This window comes from Manis javanica, chromosome 10, assembly GCF_040802235.1.
Source record: "Manis javanica isolate MJ-LG chromosome 10, MJ_LKY, whole genome shotgun sequence".
NCBI lineage: Eukaryota > Metazoa > Chordata > Mammalia > Pholidota > Manidae > Manis > Manis javanica.
In genome coordinates this window covers 112750438-112769468 of record NC_133165.1, presented here as the reverse complement: position 1 = coordinate 112769468, position 19031 = coordinate 112750438, and the positions used below count along the sequence as shown (strand labels likewise).

General features: G+C 53.9%; 2 protein-coding genes across 4 annotated transcripts; both read right to left on the bottom strand.

The window, feature by feature from the left end:
- Positions 1-912: 912 nt before the first annotated feature.
- On the bottom strand, positions 913-2192 carry LOC118970193 (uncharacterized). The gene has a single exon (XM_037006145.2). It carries the CDS (start codon positions 2110-2112, stop codon positions 913-915), a length of 1200 nt encoding a protein of 399 aa, XP_036862040.2. The 5' UTR covers positions 2113-2192.
- An 8425-nt stretch (positions 2193-10617) lies between these two features.
- On the bottom strand, positions 10618-19029 carry SMIM45 (small integral membrane protein 45). 3 transcript variants are annotated; one of them, XM_073213941.1, is made up of 4 exons: positions 18893-19029; positions 14976-15187; positions 13967-14103; positions 10618-11795 (listed from the first exon to the last, which is right to left on the bottom strand). In XM_073213941.1, exon 4 carries the CDS (start codon positions 11779-11781, stop codon positions 11575-11577), a length of 207 nt encoding a protein of 68 aa, XP_073070042.1. In that variant the 5' UTR covers positions 11782-11795; positions 13967-14103; positions 14976-15187; positions 18893-19029; the 3' UTR covers positions 10618-11574. The 3 variants fall into 3 exon arrangements, with proteins under 3 accessions (XP_073070042.1, XP_073070043.1, XP_073070041.1); XM_073213942.1 differs by lacking the exon at positions 13967-14103; XM_073213940.1 differs by lacking the exons at positions 14976-15187; positions 18893-19029 and having other exon boundaries at positions 13967-14269.
- Between the last annotated feature and the right edge of the window lie 2 nt (positions 19030-19031).

Sequence of the window (19031 nt, the reverse complement as noted above, 5' to 3'; positions counted from 1 at the left end):
TCCAGCAAGCGCTAGCTGGGCACATCCACTTCAGAGGGAGGGCAGGGATGAAGGTGGAGGCGATATTGAGGAGGGAGGAGGGAGCGAGCCTGGGTGAGCTCCCCAGACCCAGGGACCCCACAGAGGCACTAGCCTGGGTGCTCTCCAAGCGTCTCCCAGACCCAGAGTATCTGCGCCTTTGACACGTGAGGAATGAGTGCCCAAAGGAGATCTGGGCCCCCATGAGCTCACTGCCACCAGCCAGCTGCATGACTTTAGGCATGTCACAGCCTCTCTGAGACCCAAAGACCTTCTAGCCCTTTGTGACCTATCTATAGTTCTCTATAGTTCTAGGTAGGACTTCCATATATACAAATCTCCAACTCACCTTTCAGGACTAGAGGACTGGGGGTAGGGAACCAAGAAAGAGAACTCCAGGTGAGATACCTTTTAAGCAACAGAATCTTCCTGGAGGGCAGAATGTGAATGATTTGGAAGGGGTCAGGTGAGGTCACTGTCCACATCCCGGGAGCTCTGCAGCCATGGCAGCCAGACAGATCGCCACTACCAACATGCTGGTCTGTCCTATCCTGTAGGTGGTTTGCTCTTTAAGCTGGACTTTTACAGATGGCCTGGCAATTCTAGCTCTTCAGGGAACAAAGAACTGTGCAAGATGCCAAAGGATGGACTTGGCATCACTACCTGTTTTCAGGTTACCCCAGAAACCATCCTTCTGGTGACTTCCCTCGGCCTGACCTCTGACTGGCAGGTTGGGACCCATCTCAGGGAGAGTCCCAGTGTTCTGCCTCTCAACCCTGTTCCCTTTTCCCCCAGTGTGTTCAACTCCGTCCTTAGAGTCCCGCCTCCCCATCCCGACCTACCCAGACGCATCTGTGCCGCCCCTGCAGAGCCCAGTGCACACCAGCTGCACTCTCAACATCTACCTTGGGTTTCTCTGGCGATCTCCAGCGTGGCGGGCTCTGTGGCCCTGTCTGTGGCAGCCTCTGCTGTAGCACGGTCCAGGGCTGGGTCTGTGCTTCTGCTTGGCATCAGTGGGCAGGTGGCTGCTGCAGTCATGCTAATGACATTGTCCAGTGCAGTCTCACCAGTGACTGGAGCTGAGGTGACCGGTACAACCAAACCCGTGGCTGTGCCCAGCCTGTCTGGGTCTGAGTCTGGTACCACCCAGTCCGTGGCTGTGCCCCCTGTGCTTGTGTCTGGCTTGATTATGCCTGCTGTAGCCAAGTCCATGGCTGTGCCCAGCTTGGTACCCAGAGCAGAGAATTCTGTGCCTGTATCCAGTCTGGATGTGACTGTTGTGACATTGATAGCCAAGCTATGTCTGCTGGTGGCCATTGTAGCTAAACGTCTGGCTGTGCCTGGCCTCGTGTTCAGAGTAACCAAATCTAGGGCCATTGTAGGACCCCTGGTAGGGGTGGCCCTTTGAAGATGCAGCCGGGGTCTTGGGATACCCCTGAACCGGGGCTTACCTCTTCCTGGAGAAGCTCTGGTAGACACATGGGCAGTCACTGGGACAGGATGCCTCTGAGCCAGCAGGCCTGGCCCTGCAGAGCCTGGTGGATTCTGGGCTAACCGGGATTGAAAAGGTAGGGCCAGGTAGGAACTCACCAGGGGCTTCTCTACTATGGGCATCCTACTGGCTTTGGCCAGGCCTGGGCTCCCTGGGCCCTTGCAGTGGACCCTGCCTGCTGGCATCGGCGTCATAGATGGTGAGCCTGGTGCGGGCAGCCTCCCACCTCCATGGGTGGAAGCCTCCCTGCCCAGGGTGGACAGCTCTTTCCAGGGAGAAGATGGGGGACCCAAAGGCCATGCCTGGCTGTTCTGACGGAGTGTTAAGGAGATGGAGCTGAGCTTCCTGGACACAAGGCTGTTGTTGGTCTCCTGTGGACCCGCACTCTGCGCCCTTGCCCCAAGCCCAGGTCGGCCGGAAGCCTGTGGGCTGTGGCTTTGGGGGAAGGCATCCAAATGGACGGTCTTCCTCAGGACCGGAATGAGGGGAGACACACCTCCAGGGAGCTTTGAAGGGTGGGCAGGGCGCCCCAGCAAGTGGCTGCGGGAGGAGCCTCCGGGCCTGGGGGCTCCAGGTGGCTGCATCTCACAGTCGTGGTCCATCCGGTCTTTGGGCTTCCCCTGAGGCAGTCAACAGAGAGAAGGGGCCAGGCGTCAGGGCTGAGGAGCTCAGCTCGCATGTCTTTGATTCCTGTGTAATAAAGAGCACGACAACTTCTTTGCTTAAGTAGCAAATTAAGTTGTAGTTGTCAATGTTTGCCAGAGTCTTGTAAAATAAGACATTATTTTCAAATGGAAAATATTTAAATCATATGAAGTGTTATCGAGTAACTTCATTAAAGCATGATTTATCATTTTAATGTTATACAGCTACTAAGGTATGAAATCATTTTTAAAATTGAGGTTCATTTTATAATTGAAAAAGTTGCTAAATATGTGTATGAAGCTTAATTTCAAAATGTAAGTTTTAACAATGAGAAAACAGACTTGTAATCTATCAAGATATATATGAAAGTGTGAGATCCTCAGTGGATCGAGTTGAATGCTAACTGTCAAAAACATAAATGCCGGGTGTGAAGGGGCCTTGTTCAGGGACCCCAGAGGAGAGTGGTGGTTACTGGAAGCCGGTGTATAGGCCTGTCTTTTCCAGAAGGGGCCAGACGGCTCTGGGCTCTCACCCACAGCAACCAAAACGAGCTCAGGCATCTGGGTAGGAGGGTGAGGGATGACCAGTTCGGCCTGGGCACAGGGTCTGCACCTGGGGCTCCTGCCAAGAGCAGGAAGGAGCCCTGGGGCCTGCTGGCAGAGCTGGAGTCAGAGCCCGAGCTGAAGAGGGCCCTGGAGAAGGAAGGCTTGAGAAGGGAAGTAGTAAAGGCTCGAAGGAGGAGACGTCCAGGAAGAAGCCCCAGTCCCTGCGGGGGGAAACTGCCACCCCCAGGGGTGCCAGGCAGCGAGGCTGGCAGAGCTCTGCCGAGGACAGCATGTGTGGGAGGCGGCAAGCATTAGCTCAGTCTTTGGTGTCAAAGGTGGGAGGCTGGGCCTGGACTTGGGGAGTCCACGCAGAAGGCCCAAAGGTGAGGCAATGCGGCATCTTTCTGGAAACCCACTGTGGGGCTCCCTGGCTGTAGGTGGGGGATAGGGGAGACAAGGCCACAGGTGCTCGGAGGCCCAGGACCAGCCACAGGCTCTGAAGCCCAGGCTCCGTCCTGGAAGAGGACCCGGTGGGGTCTGCAGGTGGAAAAGGGCTCTCAGGGGCAGTATGACAGAGGGACCAGATGCCCTGGTAGGAGAGCAGCAAGGACGCTGCTGAGATACGCTGTGGGCCGTGTGGGGCTGGAGAAGGCCTCATCGTCTGGGGGTCAAAGCAATGGACCACCCAGAGGTGGGAAGAGGAGGGGTTGGAGCCTCTGGCTGGTGGTCTGTGAGGATGAGCCGTTCCCCAAGTAGGGGACTCAGGCCCCCAGGGGACCAGCTGGTACAAGCTCTGGGCCCCATGTACCTTATCGCTGGAACAAAGCTGTTTCTGCTGCTTTCGACACAGCATGCTGGGATGTGACACTGGGGAGGGGAGGGAGGCTCAGGCCAGGGCTGGCAGGAGGGGTCTGTGGAGAGGGAGGCTGACCCTGTCGCCAGGTCCCTAAGGTCTGGAGCAGGGGCATCTCCATCATCCCGCACCGTGGTGCCCCAGCCCTGCATCCCCGTCAGGCCACATATTTGTACCCAAGGCTGTGCTGGCTTCCATCCTGACCCACCTGGCCTATCCCTGCAGTTCTGCTCTCCTGCCCTTATTCACAGCCACATAAACCTGGGCACATGCACATTTACCCTGCACTTAACCACAAACACACCCATACAGAGAGCAGGCCAGAAGACAGGATTTCTGACATCTGTTTGTTTGTCACCAGACAGACTGTCACCAGATCTCCATCCCCTCACTGAGCCTACACCCCATAGATTCCATGGTCCTATCCTTCCTCTAACACACAATACCCACCTACCTCTATCAGAGAATAAGAGTGGTCCCGTGGTCCTCAGTCTGGGAAGGTGAGGCTGGCACAGGGCTCACCTCTGCATGCAGTCTGGCCACTGTAATCTGCTCAGGGGCCTTGTCCCTCTGGCCCCCTCATGGGCTTCCACTCAGCCACCATCCCCAGGCTACCATCCCCAGGCCTAGGGCCTAGCCTTCTCCTGACCTGCCCCACCAGCTGCATCACCGGCTGGGTTGGGCTGGGCTCTGGGGCGGGAGGGGCTGGCTTCTCAGCAGTGGGCGTCAGTGAATGGCTGCTCTGAGCCTCTGGAATCCCAAAGGACCAGGAGGAGTTTGTAACAGCCAGGCTGGGCTGCCCTGAACTCAAGGCCACCTGGGGGGTGGTGCCCTGTGGCCCATCGTCCCCAGACCTACTCTATCTCCCACAGACCTTGACACCTAAAGAGATGTCTTCAGCAAGAACAGGGGTGCAGCCACACTCCAGTGGCCCCAGTACCAATGTCACTTCTGCTTTTCCTCTGCATTACCCCCCCAACTCTGTTTAGTACTGTGACCCTCAGACCAACGTGCCCATCACCTCAGGTCTTTCTTGGAGCACGATGGAAGTCCTGGAGGCTAGAGCAGGGGCTCTCTGCTTCAACAACTATTCCCTGAGCCCCTGCTCACTGCAGCCGGACGCCACATAAGGCCCTGAGAACGTGAAGGTGACCCAGCCCTGGCCTGAGGAGGCCCACATGGCTACCACCCTGGCCTGGCATCACAGGCTGGGCTGGGCGGCCTCTTCCACCTCTGCCGTAGCTCTAGTAATAATAGTGTTATACTATATAATGATAGCTACCACTTACTGAACACTTACTATATACCAGGCGCCGTGCCAGGGCTGGGAAGGAGCTCACAGTCTGATCAGAAAGATGGGTGTATACACAGACCCTTCTGGAAAGCAGGATACAGCAATGACAGGTGACATCCGCCAAGCATGTGCCAAGCCAGGCTAAGCATTCTCTTGGCATATCCTTGAATCTTTGCTGTCACCTGTGTTTTGCTGATGAGAACATTGCCGCCCACACAGCGCTGTGTCGTCTGCTCTATTTTCCTGCATGTTGCTTTCCTTAACCGGGTGAGCTTCTGGAGCCGTGCTGGCCAATAGAACTTTCTGCGATAATGGAAATGTTCTATCCAACATGATAGCCACCAGCCACAGGTGGCTATTGAGCACTTAAAATGTGGCTACAGAGACCAAGGAACTGAATCCTTTATTTTATTTAATATTAACTTTTGACTCTCATATTGGACAGCACAGTTCTGAAGGGCCCAGATCTTATTTTCTTGGGTCCTAGAGCCTGGCAAGAATCAGCCTGAAAGAGTTTCTGTAGAATTAATGAATGGTGACTCTGTGGACCTAGGACTTTCCCCTCTGCTCATCTTTTCTCTCTCCTTCAAGCTTTTGGTTTTCAAACTTGGCTGTGCTCTGGTTACCAGCGCAACCTGCTGGAAGTCCCGTGGGTGGGGGCAGGTAGCTGTCTGGAGTCTTCCCCTGTCGCCTCCTAGCTTTGGGGTCTGAGGACCACCAGCTGGAGGAAGAACAGAGGTGGCTGGGGGAGGGGACAGCACAGTTCTGCCTGGACAGATTGGGTGGGCCCTTACTGGCCACCCACTGGACTGCATTCTCTCTGAGATGGAGAAACCCTGGCAGAAATCAGCAACCCTGGAATCTCTTCACACTTTGGCCGACAAGTCACTGTGCAACTTCTAACAGATCAGTTGCCATTCTGGGCCTCAGTTGCCTTTTCCAAGAGGTCCCAGTTGCCTTCATGTGGGCTCTTCCAGCTTCATCTGCAATTCCTCCACCTTGATCCCTGCTGAGCTGTTAGGGCCTTGGGAGCAAAGCGTGAGTCTGGTTAATCTGTGTATTCTCCCAACCCAGCTGCCAGGCTCTCTCCCAGGGTTGGGGGCCAAGAAAACACTGCCCAGTAATTACAGGCCTGGATTCAGCTGCCCTCTAGTGGCCCAAAGTGACAATGACCCTTGGTCTGTACACGTGTGCTTTCCCAGCACAGGAAAGGCTGACCAACCTGGAAGCGGCCTCAGAAGTCAGACCTCCACCCAAGCAAAAGGCATTCACTGTGGTGGCCTCCCAGACAAGTGGCACAGTCTGTAGAGTCTCAAAACTGGGTTTGTTACATCCGTGTGATTTTGAAAAAGTCACTCTCTATCTGAACTCATTTCTTTATCTGTGAAAATGGGGATCATATTAGGATGGATTAAATTATGCTGTAATAACAAACAATTCCAAAATCTCAGTGACTTATAACAACAAAGGCTTATTTCTCATTCCTGCCTCGTGTCCACTATGGTCTGGGTCCACAGAGGCTCTACTCTACATCGTCCTCCCTCTAGGGCCCAGGCTCAGAGAGCAGCCGCTTTTAGAGGCTGGCTGGTCGTGGCGGCAGGGGAAGGAGAGTGTGAGGAATTGTGCACTGGCTAGTAACTGCCTTGGCCTGGACTCATTTCTGATCACAACTCATTGGCAACAACTAGTCACATGGCCCCACTCATCACAAGGAAGCAGGGAAGTTAACCCTACCATGTGCAAGAGCTAAAGAGCCAGAAGTATTTGATGACCAGCACCGATAACCTACTTGTGTGGCTGTAAGAATGCACGAAGTGCAATGGCTCAATCGATGTTAGCCATTCAAATTGTTGCCCTGTAATTCTTATTTCCTTTTTTATTCACCCTCGTGATTTCCTGTGACCTCCACATCAATTCCAGCTGTTTAGAACTGCAGATGCAGAGAGGGAAATGGACTTGCCAAGATTCACACATTGAACCAGTAGCTGGGACACCCAGGTCTCCAGGCTCCAAATTCTGATCCCCTCCCATCGTATGCAGTGGAGGAGAAGGGACTCTGCCCACCCAGGGTTCTCTGTAAGGTAGCTGACTGAGTGTGATCGCCTTTTGGGGGAGCCTGCATCCTGTACGCTCTTCCCAGAGCTGGTCCTTCAGCATTCCCAAGCCCTTCCTGCTCAGGCAGAGTTGAGAGCCGAGGGGGTGGAACAATGAGAAGCCTGTGCCACCCTCCAGGGCCAGAGGCCGAACATTGCAGCCATTCCTCTACAGGACCCTGCACATTCCCGCCTCCTGTGCGGCTCTGGGCCTGGCCCAGGCACACCCACCACCTCGATAGCTCCCAGATGGTGGGAACGAAAGCTCCCAGGGCTCTGCAAAACCTCCCAGAGCATTGTAGGATGTGCAAAACCTGCACGCAGCACAGCCCCAGGAAGCCTCTAAGCCTCTCTAAAATCTTAGTCTCTAAACAGATGGGTAGCCCCTGGCAAGACTTCTGAAGAGACTGTCTCGATTCATCCAGCAAGTGTCTTTTCTGGAGGCCCTGCCCAGTGCCAGGCAGGCTGTGGGCAGAGATGAGAAAATGCCATTGCTGCTCTCCACAGGCACGTGAATAAAATCACAACACAAGATTAGGGTTGTCATGGGGAAAGCTGCTGGTGGGATCCGGGAAGGCTTCCTGGTGGAGGTGACAACTAGAAGATCCTCAGGCTTTCTCCCTAGACCTAGCTTTGTTTGAAAAACCACCTTCTGGTTGGTTAGTCTCCCCTCCCACCACTTATTCCCGGCATTTTGTGCTTCAGTCACATGACAGCCCTCACAGTTCTCCCCCAGGACTGGGTTCTCTCTAGCCTCTGTGGCTTTGCCCTTGTTGGCTCCTCTTCCCCTTACAGGGAAAACTGTTACTCAGGCTTCAAAACCCAGCTCAGTATTTACAGCCTCCAGTAAGCTTTCCTTTCAAAGGCCTTCCCCAAGATTCAGTACCACTTCGTCTCTGTTTTCAGTTCTTCACACATAATTCTCTTGCTGCAATGACAGTTTTGTAAACTGTCTGTTTACACTTCTGCCTGTCCCTGCACTTCATGAGCTCTTTTGATTCAGGGACTCTATCTTCCTTCACCTTTGCCTTCTTGGTGCCAGACCTGGTGCAGGGATAGAGCAATACGTGCCACACCTCTGTAGGCTTCAGGAGGATAGCTGTATGAAGCACAGCATTTATACCATGTTTTCCTCCCAGCTATCTCCCTTGATGTTTGCCAGCATCCAGTGAGAGAGGCAGGACAGGAGTGATCTGAAAACAACCAGCTTTCTATGGAGAACATGACATGAACTAAGCACAATGCCAGACACTGGGCAGTGGGCATTTATTTGGGCTTAATCACCTGTGATTCTCAGTTTGTGACACAGAGAAATGCTTGGTGAATACAGCTGTGCATCTGAGAGCTAAGGAAACTTGCCCAAGGACATATAATTTAAATGAACAGTTTTATAGGATTTACTATTATCAGGCCTTGACTCCAAGTTGCAGTTCTCTGGCATGCCCTGCCAATGGAAAAAGTCTTCATGGACACTGGCCTGTTTCTGTAGGCTCTGCCGTCGATGTCAACCCTCCCCTTTGTAAAAAATGCTAAGGATGCAGTCTGTTGTGTTGCTCTTAACATCCCATTTGAGACATTTCTTTTTAACATTTAGAACCAGAAAATTTGTCTTTCATGAAGATCCAATCTCTCCCTTCTATCATATAACAAAATAAAATTACTTAGTTGTGTTTCCTCTTTCCCTCTGGCTGCCAGGAAGCTCAGAGACAAGTAATAGTATTACAGTAGGAGTCAGAATATTTCCTTCTCATCCCTGTATATGCAGCTTCTTTAACTGAAACTTCCTTGTGTCCTTTATATGAAGAACAGGTGTAAACATTTACGTAATAAGCCTTGGGGAGAAGACTTGGACAAAGCTCTTACCCTCTCTGAGCCTTAGGCTCCTCCTTCACAGCCCAGGGAGGGAGACCCTGCGGCAACCCTTGGACAGAGGCAGCTCGCGGCCCTGAGCAGTGTCACGCTCAACATCCTTCCTGCTGAGACTACGAAGCTTATAACCTTGAATACATTCACACTTCAGACACAGTGTGGCCAGAAATTTTATTTTTAAAGAGTCAGAAAAAGATTTCCTGTGAAATCTCCTGATTTATAAATGTTGCCAATTAATTTGCATGTTTTCAGAACGCTATGTTGGACAAACCAAGCTCGGCTGCAGACCAGATCTAGCCTGAGGCCCTTCCGGGTTAAGCTTGTTAAGTCCAATCACCTCTGGCAGGGTCTGTTTAGTGCATTTGGGCTGAGTGTTGGGGAGCTGCTCACATCATTTCTTCTGAACTCTGCCCTCTGACAGCATCCCAAGAGAGCTGCTGTATTCTGAGATGACCTGAGCTCAGGTCATATTGGTTCAGGCGGGCCCTGACCCAGGCTGGGCTAAACACAGGACCCTGCTGTGGCCTTGAGTGATTGGCTGGCCTGACCACCTGACCTAGGGTACCTGACCTAGGCTGAGCCAATGAATCCCTCCCCTGAGACATTTGCCCGTAAGGCCAGAGAGAGACACAGGTAACTCTGTCTCCAGTGGCTGGAGCTGTAAGATATAAAACTTGCCAGCAGTTGGTGCTGCATTTTCCATGATAGGGGTGAGGTGGAGTGAGGTGGTGGCTAATGAAGTGGGTGCACAAAAGCAAGAATAAAAATGGGGAGAGAAAGAATCCTAAGCGGTCTGAGGGCCTGGTTCTGGTTGTCCTGAGCCCCTGCTACGTTCCTGTCCTACAGGACCTGCACGCCCAAGCCCTCAGGATAACTTCCCCTTCTAGCCCAGGTGTGGGGGTTACGTCCCTTGCAAGCATCAGTCCTAACTCATGCACGTGGCTTCTGCTTGAGCCCTTTCCAGTCCTGCCTCTGACCATGGCTGGAAACAGTTTTCTGATAAATGGGGGCAGCACTGAGCCTCTAGTCCCAGCCTACCCGCTCTCATCCCCATGCCTGATACCTCTATTCACCTAGATTAGAACTCAAGAAACTCAGGAAATCCAGAGCCTCATAATGGAAGACATTTATTCCCTCAGGGAAGAGAGCCCAGCATGCACTGGGGCTGGTACTGCAGGAGAAACTGAGGCATTGTGGGACGGCCACCCAGTAGGTGGTGCTGGTCCCTCTCATCCTTGGGTGGGGTGATCTGAAAGGCACTGGAGGCCCACCCTCCCACGCCTCCCCCCAGCTGCCTGCAGACAAGCCCTCGTGGATCTCGCTAACCAGGGTAACACCCCAGGCACAGCAAAGGAGCCAGAAAGGAGGGACTCAGGTCCCCGACTGTGTGGAGCCTGCCACCAGACCAGCTCTGGACAGCCTCTCTAGGGATGGCACCACAAGACAGGCAGAACATTCTATTTGGTTTAAGCCCTGTTGTTTTGTATCTCCATGCCTGAATTTATGTCCTAACCGGTACTCTAGGCCAGGCATTCCAGATAACATTTTTGGTTGTCCCATCTGGGATGGTGGTGCTCCTGGCACTGAGTGGGTGGAGGCCAGAGACTCTCAGCACCCCACAATGTGCAGGACAGCCTCCTGCAGCACCTCCCGAGACGTCAGCGGCGCCACTGCTGAAGAACTTTGCTTTACCCTCTCTGCAGTTCAGTGGTCCATCCCTAAAACGGGGCCACAGCGCTATCATGCTCTTCATGGGGACCCGGTGAGGGGATAGGCATGACCCCACTTTCAGGAAAGAGGCAGTCCCACAAAGACGTCACAAAGCCTTTATTATTGCCATAAGCTAAGATGGAAGCCCTGGGATGAGAGTGGGGCGGTTGCTGATGTGCCAGAAATGAGGCAGCAGTGCCCCACCCAGGAGGGCTCCGGGGTGGGGGTGGGGGCCCGGGGCACCTGGCTCAGGGCACTGGGCTCAGCCCTGGTGGCGCCATACAGAACCAGGAGGGGAGGCCAGGGGCATGTGCCAGCTGCCTCAGCCCTGGGGAAGGGGAGGGACAGGAAGGTCTGGCAGAGACAGGAGGGTGGGGACTGCTGCTGGTGCCCCCGCGCAGCTCACCGCATCCCACTGCCTCCCAGCCTGCCTGGGTCCCCACTGTCCCTCTCACATATCCGTACATGCATCCGGGTGCCCCAGCTGTGTTCTCTCTCTCTCTCTCTCTCACACACACACACACCCATCCTGCGCCTGCGTTCCTGCTCCTCTGCCCACCCCATCACACACATTCACCAAGCCAGAGCCCAGGCTGACATCCCTGGTGAGGCCCGTTCCTTGGGTCAGCTTTGAAGCCTGCCAGGTGAAGCTGCAGGGTGGCGCCACTGCAGGTGGAGTGGGGAGCTAAGCGTCACCGGGGAGTCACTGGGGATACCCACAGGCAAGCAGGGGCAGCCGTGCCTGACCCCAGGTGGAGGGGTGGGAGTGCTGGGCAGCACAACATGCTGGGGGCCAGTGGGTGTCCCCACAGCTGAGGAGGGCAGGAGCAGGATGAGCTGGCCTGACGTGCAGAGCAAGCCCTGGGTGACACCTCAAGGCCCCCAGGTGCCCATCTGTCCACAGTCAGGGTCTACCTGGAGCTCCCAGGAGCCTCTGCAGGGAGGGCCCAGGCTGCACGATAGCCTGCAGGACTAGGGGTCAACCTCCCTCTGCCCCAGGGTCTCCAGGCTGGGCAAGCAGGAGAGGGCACCGGTGCCCCCCACCTCTCCCCAGCTCAGACCTCTGGGCCTCCGAAGGCCAGGTTGTCACGGACCATCAGTGTCTTGCGGAGGTCACGGTCCACCAGGGGGCGCTGCATGCGCCACTTGTGTGCCTCCTGCAGGCCGGGCTCGAAGTAGTAGATGCAGGCGCCAAAGCCCACCAAGATGAGGACCGAGATGACCAGGTAAACAGGAACGAACCAGTCCAGGAAGTGTGGCATCACGGTGGCCTTGGCTGCCGAGACATGGGGGCCACGGTGAGGGCCAGTCGGAGGTGCCCTTGTCACTCCCACCTGCCCTACGGCACCCACAGGCCTCAGAGCCAAGAGCTGTGAGCTTCGCCTGATGGATGGAGTGAGGCCCAGGAGAGTGGACGCAGTGCCTGGGCAGCTCCCCCGCCAGGCGCAGCCACCCTCACTAGGGGCCTCACCCTGGCTCAGCTCCTCCCCAGCTCATGTGCCCTCAGGCACATGGCCTAACCTCTCTGGGACCCCAACAGAGCCCAGTGGGGATTCAGTGAGGTGGTTGACACCTCAGAGCGCTCAGCCAGGGACATCCTGGGGACTCTGCCTGGGAGCCGCCCCTCCTGACCCTGACAGAGGCTGCCACTGGGCCGGGCCCCTCACAGATGAGTGGGTCCCCAGCCACCCGCACATCCTGGCCAGGTGTGGCTTGGTGAAAGCATGTTGAACAACCACCCATCCCAAGGGACCTGGTTGGTATCAACAGGGTCTACAAAGGCTCCAGAATTCAGGCCCATGCCGGGTTCATGATATAACAATATGGACACAGGCACCAGCCCAGAAAACTTGGACCTTGATTTCCACATTCCTAAAATGGGAATCAAAATAGTACCTAGGTCATAAGGCTGTTGAGACAGTTAAATGAGTTAAGTTACCTAAAATGCTTAGATCCAGTGCCTGGCACATAATAAGTGCTAAATGGTAGTTAGTTTCAGCACTCAATGAATATTAGCCATTGTTCATACACCCAGACTCCTTAGATTGGCCCAAAGGTGCTATTATATGCTCTGGCCAACTGCGCTAGCCTCACCTCCTGCCCTACATGTCAGCATATGGAACAGCTTGTCAGTCACCTCTGGGTATCTGCACATTATATAGTTTCCACCTCTGTATATGCGCTCATTTTCCCTAGAATGTCCTTGGCATTTGTGTTCATGTGACAAACTCCTACTCATACTTCAAAAGCCAGACCACAGATTATCTCCTCCAGAAATGGGATAAAGCAGGACCTTAACCCACCCTCAACCCTTCTTGAGGTGTAATAAGGAGCCACCTCTGCCAGCTCAGTAGGATGCATTCATAACCTTACAGCAGGCCTATGAAGGGTATTACTGCCCACCTTTCACAAATGAAGAAACTGAGGCCCAGACAGGCTCATCAGCAGGTCCTGGGCTACCCAACTAGAAAGTGGCAGAGCAATGTCCTGACATTTGAGTCCTCCAGGGTGGAGAAGGACACCTGAGCAGATGAAATGAGCAGATGCCCATCTTGGCTTCTCGAGGGCAATAAAGGGTATAGATGGAAACACCTCCAGGACAGGCTGAAGAGCAGCCCCAGCTTCTCAGACCTCTGTCTCCAAACTCCAGCTCCTCTTGTCCCCCTACTGGCAGGTGGGTATTTGAGGTGGGCTGGGACCCTAGTGGGGAGAGAGATGCTGCTTCCCTGGCCTGCATCCATCTGGAAGCCCTCCTCTGCTCTCCAGGGTCCCCACTGGCTGGCTGGAAGCACAGACAAGGTCTCAAGGTGCCCTGTTTGTGCTAATGGCCCGAAGTCAGGCTGGCGCTGCATCCTCCTAGCCAGCTGCTATTCTAGAGAGCTCAGCATTGCTGGGTGCTGCCGGGCAGCGGGAGGTGGGAAGGGAGCCCCCAAGCAGGGAGGCTGCTCCAAACTAGCTTGACTAAGGCCAAGTGATTCATGTCCCTGCCCTGGCCCCAGCCAGGACCTCAGAATCCTTTCAGCTTAAACATAAGAAAAGGATTTGGACAGAGCAGAAACCATTTCAGTTGCAATGTTGTGCATCCGGTGAGCAGAGTTAAGGGATCACCAAACTCTCCAGCCCTTTGAACAAAACCCCAGGCCTTCTGGGACAGATGGAGGACCCCTAGACCTTCTCCTGGCTTCTCAGAAGACTGGCCTAGCTGAAGCAAAACACTCACTGGCCTTCAGTGTGACCCTGGGCCAGTCTTCCCCCTCTCCAGACATCAGGGTTCCCCATGCACAGTGACGGAGGAGGGATGGGGGTTACCAGATGATCTATAAGGAATTTTCCAGCCCACATTCTAGCCGAAGTCCCACCCAGGACAGCATGAGAATTGCAGGGCCCCTCTCCCTGCCTCCCAAGCCACCGGCACCACTCAGTGCCCCCATGTGCCGGCAGACCCACCTCACACCCTGCAGACGCCTGTTCCGGGGGCTCCGTGCTGAGCACACCACCTCAGCCTAAGCAGCTCAGTGTCAGCCTGTGGACTCAGTCGCAGCTACTGTCCCCAGAGACACTGCCATCTGCAGCCGCCCTGGGTGCTGGAGGCAGAGAAAGGGCAAGGCTAATGCCCCCCATGGGAGACAGAGCTTCTCAGGCCCAGAGGCTCTGACTGGGCCAGGAGGGGACAGTCCTGGACTGGCCTGGTACCTCTCCCTGCCCAGCGGAGACCCTTCCTTCTACCCCTCACCCTTAGGTTGGCAGGAGGTGGGACCTGTCTCAGCCAATCAGAGGCCTGACAGAGCAAGGGCTTTATCCTCCGTTGCCCTGGCAACCAGCTTTCTCTTCTGGATCCCTCACGCTGTGCACGTGGTACAGAGATGACAGGCAGGGCAGGTTTGGGGAAATAGGGGAGGGATGGGAGCCACCCAGCAGGCTGCTGGGCCCCACAGCTGTGGGCCTGGAGAGATGGGGGCACTGGCTGAGATAACTGGGAGAATTTGGGTAGGGAGACTGGGGTCTCTCGCAAGTGGGCGGCAACACAGAACAGTGACCAGCAGAGCCAATGAGCATCCTGTTACCGAGGGGAGAACCACAGCTGAGACTGAGGGTCTAGCTCCACGGGTCCAGTGCAGCATTTACCATGTGCCAGATACTGCTTTCAGTGCTTTATTTATATTATCATGTATTCATTGTCCAAGGTCACATAGCAAGAAAGTCCCGAAGCTGGGTCTGAGCCCTTGCCTGGCCTTCAGGCTCCCGTGCAGGGGCTCGCCAGCCCCAGTTCTGCCTTGCCAGCCCCACAGCCTCCTGGCTGGGCTGTGGCCTGAGACAGTTGGGCTCCCGGGCACTGAGAACGGCCAGATGCCAGGCCTGGCCCCACACGTCACTACTTTCCATCCTCCGGCTGGGTTGGTGCTGAGAGCGCCTTCGGGATGAGGCACCTTTGCCTCGGAGGGGTGGTGCCACTTACCTCTCCTTCTAGGCTGCTCAGCTTCTCAGTGACAAGGCCAGGGTGCTCCCTCCTGTGCTGCAGACAGCGTGTCTGCGAAGTGTCGGGGGCCCGGTGAGCGTTCCACCAGCACAGTGGTTACTGCCTCAGGAGGAGAGAGCAGCTCAGGAGGCCCACAAGGTGGGGAAGAGGCCCCAAGGAACCATCTCCCCAGGGAGTCCATTCCCAGGAACCTGAGGATGGGGAGGAAAGGCTGTGAATGGGACAGCTTCAGCACCCCGGGTCCCCTGCCCCACAGACACCCTGCCAGCTCTGGGGCCATCTGGGTCCCTGTGAAGGCGGTTGGTCCTCTCCAGCCTATGGAGCAGCGGGAGTGACTTTGTGTTCCCAGAGGGATTTTTATGGAGATATAAAGTACATATAGTAAAATATAAATCTTAAGTGATGAATTTTTACCCGTGTATACCCCCGCACAACCACCACTCAGATCAATGTCTAGGATATTTCCGTCCCCCAGACAGTTCTCTCCTGCCTCTTGCTGATCGATAGCCCCTTTCCATAGGCACAGCTCTGACTTCTAGCACCACAGCTCAGTTTTGCCTGTACCTGTATTCCATGTAAGTGGAGTCACACAGCACGTGCTCTTGAGTGTCCGGCTTCTGTTGCTCAGCACAGTGCTTTTGCCATTCATTGAAGATGGATTTATTAGTGTTCCACAACTTGTTTATCTGTTTACCACTCAGAGACATCTGGGTTGTCTCCAGCGTTGGACCATTATGAGCAGAGCTACCAAAGTGCCTTCCAGCAGTTTGGAGGGGAGGGCAGAGGGGAGCTAGAGGGGGGCAAAGGGGCGTGGGGAAACGGGGGAGTAATGGACATGTTCATTATCTTGACTGTGGTGGTGGCTTCCTAGGTGTACATAATGTATCAAATTGTATCCTTTAAATCTGTAAAAAAAATGTGATTGGTGGCCTTTTACATATTGTTTTAGCCACATGATTCTTCATTCATACAAAAACTTATGGGAAGCTCAATATGTGATATGAACCAGAGCTGCTTCTGTTAAATGGGGGATGGAGGCTCCAGACCTGCCATTCAGCTTCCCACTGCCCCACACAGTGCCCCTGAGGCATCTCCCTAGGGATTCACAGAAGCCAATTTGAAAATCACTGGCCCAGAGGGTCTCTGGGGGCCCTGCCAGCTCCAGGTGTTGTTATGCAGGCCTGGGTCTAGCCTTCCTGCCAATCCTTGCCCTTCCTCACTGCACAGATCCTATTTTCTGTTTTACTGCCCATGTGACAAGGACCAACTCACGCTGATACCTCAGCCGAGAATCCCCTCCCCTCCGAAGTATAGTGGGAGCCCCGAGGGATCCTTCACGTCCCTTCCACTGGGCTCCCATGGGTCCCTGGGGGCTCCTGCTTGCTGTGCTGCCTTCGTCCCAACCAACACAGACAGCTCCTGGAAGCAGGGACGGGTCACCGGCGCCCAGCACCAGGCCTGGCCCAAGGCAAGGCAGGCACTCAGCATGGATTGACTGAATGGGTCTCAGGTCAGCCCCTCATAGGAAGTGCTGATCAGGGTCCAGATCTTTCCACGACTAAGAGGCTCAGTCCCCAGGCCCTCAGCCACCTCTCCAGCCTCATGTCCTCCCACCTTCCCTCATTCCATCTGCTTCAGCCACTGGCCTCCTTACTGTTCCTCAGAAGCGTCAGACCCCTGGGGTCTTAGCACTTGCTGCTCCTTCTGCCTGCAGCCTCTTCTTCAGTATGCTTACCTGGCTCCTGACTGAACTTGGGCATCCGCTCAAACATTGCCTCTGACAGAGACCTCCCCTGACCTCAAGGAGCTTCTTCCCACTCATCTCTGTTTATCCCACTAGCTGGATTACTTTATTTCCAGAGCACTCATCACCCCCTGACTTTCAGGAAGTCCCCTCCACACCCCGTGCCATGGAGAATGAAAGCCCTAACTGTGCTGGGGCAGGGGCACAATGAAGCCATTTACTTCCTGCTCTTTCCAAGCAAGATACAGTTCACTGAAGTCTGCAGTGGGAAAGGATTTAGGTTAGACTAGGTGGTATGCCCCTGCTTTTCCAGATGTCTCATCAGTGAGCACACTGTGTGATCACAGTCTGACTCCCTGATCACACTGAGTAGATTAATAATGTCTGGCTCATCCATGTTCTCAGGGTGGGCTACTGGGTCTGCCCTAGGAAATGATGAAATAATGAATGAATCACTGCTAATGAATAAATGGATATCAGTTGACCCATTCATTCAACAAATATTTAGGAAGCAACTGCTATGTACCAGGCACTTTCTGAAGTGCTGGACTTATAAACTGACAAAGTCTCTGCCCTCATGTCTCTTAAACTCTAGTTAGAGAGACAGACAGTGAGCAAGTAACTAGAAGAGGCGATCTACAATGGATCCTGAGCATTCCTGCAGGCTCTCGCTGCCAAGAAAGCAAGGTATACCAAGGAAGTACAGCCCTGAAAGCTCTTCACCCAGGCGATTTCTCAGGATTATGTTTGCAGCAAGCAACCTTCAGGGATGAGGTACCATTTCCTCCCAAAGAAGAGGCAAGCCTACTACTCATTATAAGAGCAGTGACTCTCTAATCTCTATGTTCCTCTCACGTACTGCTATCCATGAGGTGTACAGAGCATGATGGGTACTTTGCAGGGTTTGGGGGACATGGGGAATTGATATAAACAAACATGAAGCCCTGGCTACTACTTTTACCACAAGCAATAAAATTCTTTGTCTCTAATCTAGGAGTTTCAGGTCTTCTGCCAGCATCCATGAGACAGTAATAGCTTATTAGTAAACAGTAATGAACAGTGACAGTTTCTTTTATTAGTTTGTAAGGAGAGTAAGATCTCAGGCTGAACAGTTCTTGACAATAAGTGAAGTGAAGATTAATGCTATTGAGAAAATAGAGCAGAAGTAAGGAGTATTTGGAGCTTTCTATTTTAGATAGCGTCATTAAGAAAGGCCCCTCTGTATTATGCTGAGTACACACGGTGTGGGGGTCACAGGGAAAACAGTGTAGTACAGAGAAGGCACATAGTGAATCTGTGGCATCTTACTACACTGATGGACAGTGACTGTATGGGGTGTGGGTGGGGACTTGATAATATGGGCAAATGTAGTAACCACATTGTTTTTTCATGTGAAACCTTCATAAGAGTGTATATCAATCATACCTTAATAAAAATTTAAAAAAAGAAAGAAAGGCCCCTCTGGTACAGTGACATTGGAGCATACACAGGAATAAAGTGAAGAAACAAGCCATGTAACTATTGGGAGAAGAGCATTTCAGACAGAGGGAACCACGGGGGCAAAGGTCCTAAGGTAGGAGGACACTTGGACTATCTGAGGAACAGCCAGTGTCCCCTGTGCCCAGTCGGGTGGGCTGTTAGAGGAAGAAGAACAGCAGAGGTCAGGGAGATTGTTAGGGGCCACAAGGCGCAGAGACTCAAGGCCATGTAAGGCGTCCGCAGGGTACTGTGAGTGACGGGACTACTGGTGGGTTTTCATCGGAGAAGTGGCCTGCTTTGACTTGTTTTAAAAGACCGACTGACTGCTGAGTGAAGAGGCGGCAGGCCTGGGACCAGGGTGGAGGCAGGGAGCCGGTAACACAGGAGGCCGTTACTATAGCCCCGGTGGGAGATGCAGTGTTGTCCTGGTGTAGTCTCGCAGGTGGTGAGAGGTCAGCTTCTGGATGCACTTGACGAATAGAACCCCCAGGCTTGCTTAGGGATTGCACGGGGAGTGCGCGGAGGGGCCAAGACCACCACCAAGGTTCCTGGAAGCCGCAAGGATGGAGTCAACTGAGGGGGGAAAGCCGTGGAAGGGGTAGGTTTGGAAGGAATCAAGAGTATGGTAAATAAGCATGAATGAACGAAAACGAACGAATAAATAATTGAATACCTTTTTTCTCCGAGTCGTGAAACAAAAGGCTTGTCCCAAAGGAAGCACCTTAGGTGCCTGGCGCCAGAGCCAGAACGCTCCCCCAGAAAAGGAGGTAGCGGCTCCTTTAAGAGGGCTCTGTCCTACGAAGCCCCGCCCA

Coding starts and splice junctions, on each gene's coding strand:
- LOC118970193 (XM_037006145.2), bottom strand. CDS start 2,112: ATGGACCACGACTGTGAGATGCAGCCACCTGGAGCCCCCAGGCCCGGA.
- SMIM45 (XM_073213941.1), bottom strand. CDS start 11,781: ATGCCACACTTCCTGGACTGGTTCGTTCCTGTTTACCTGGTCATCTCG.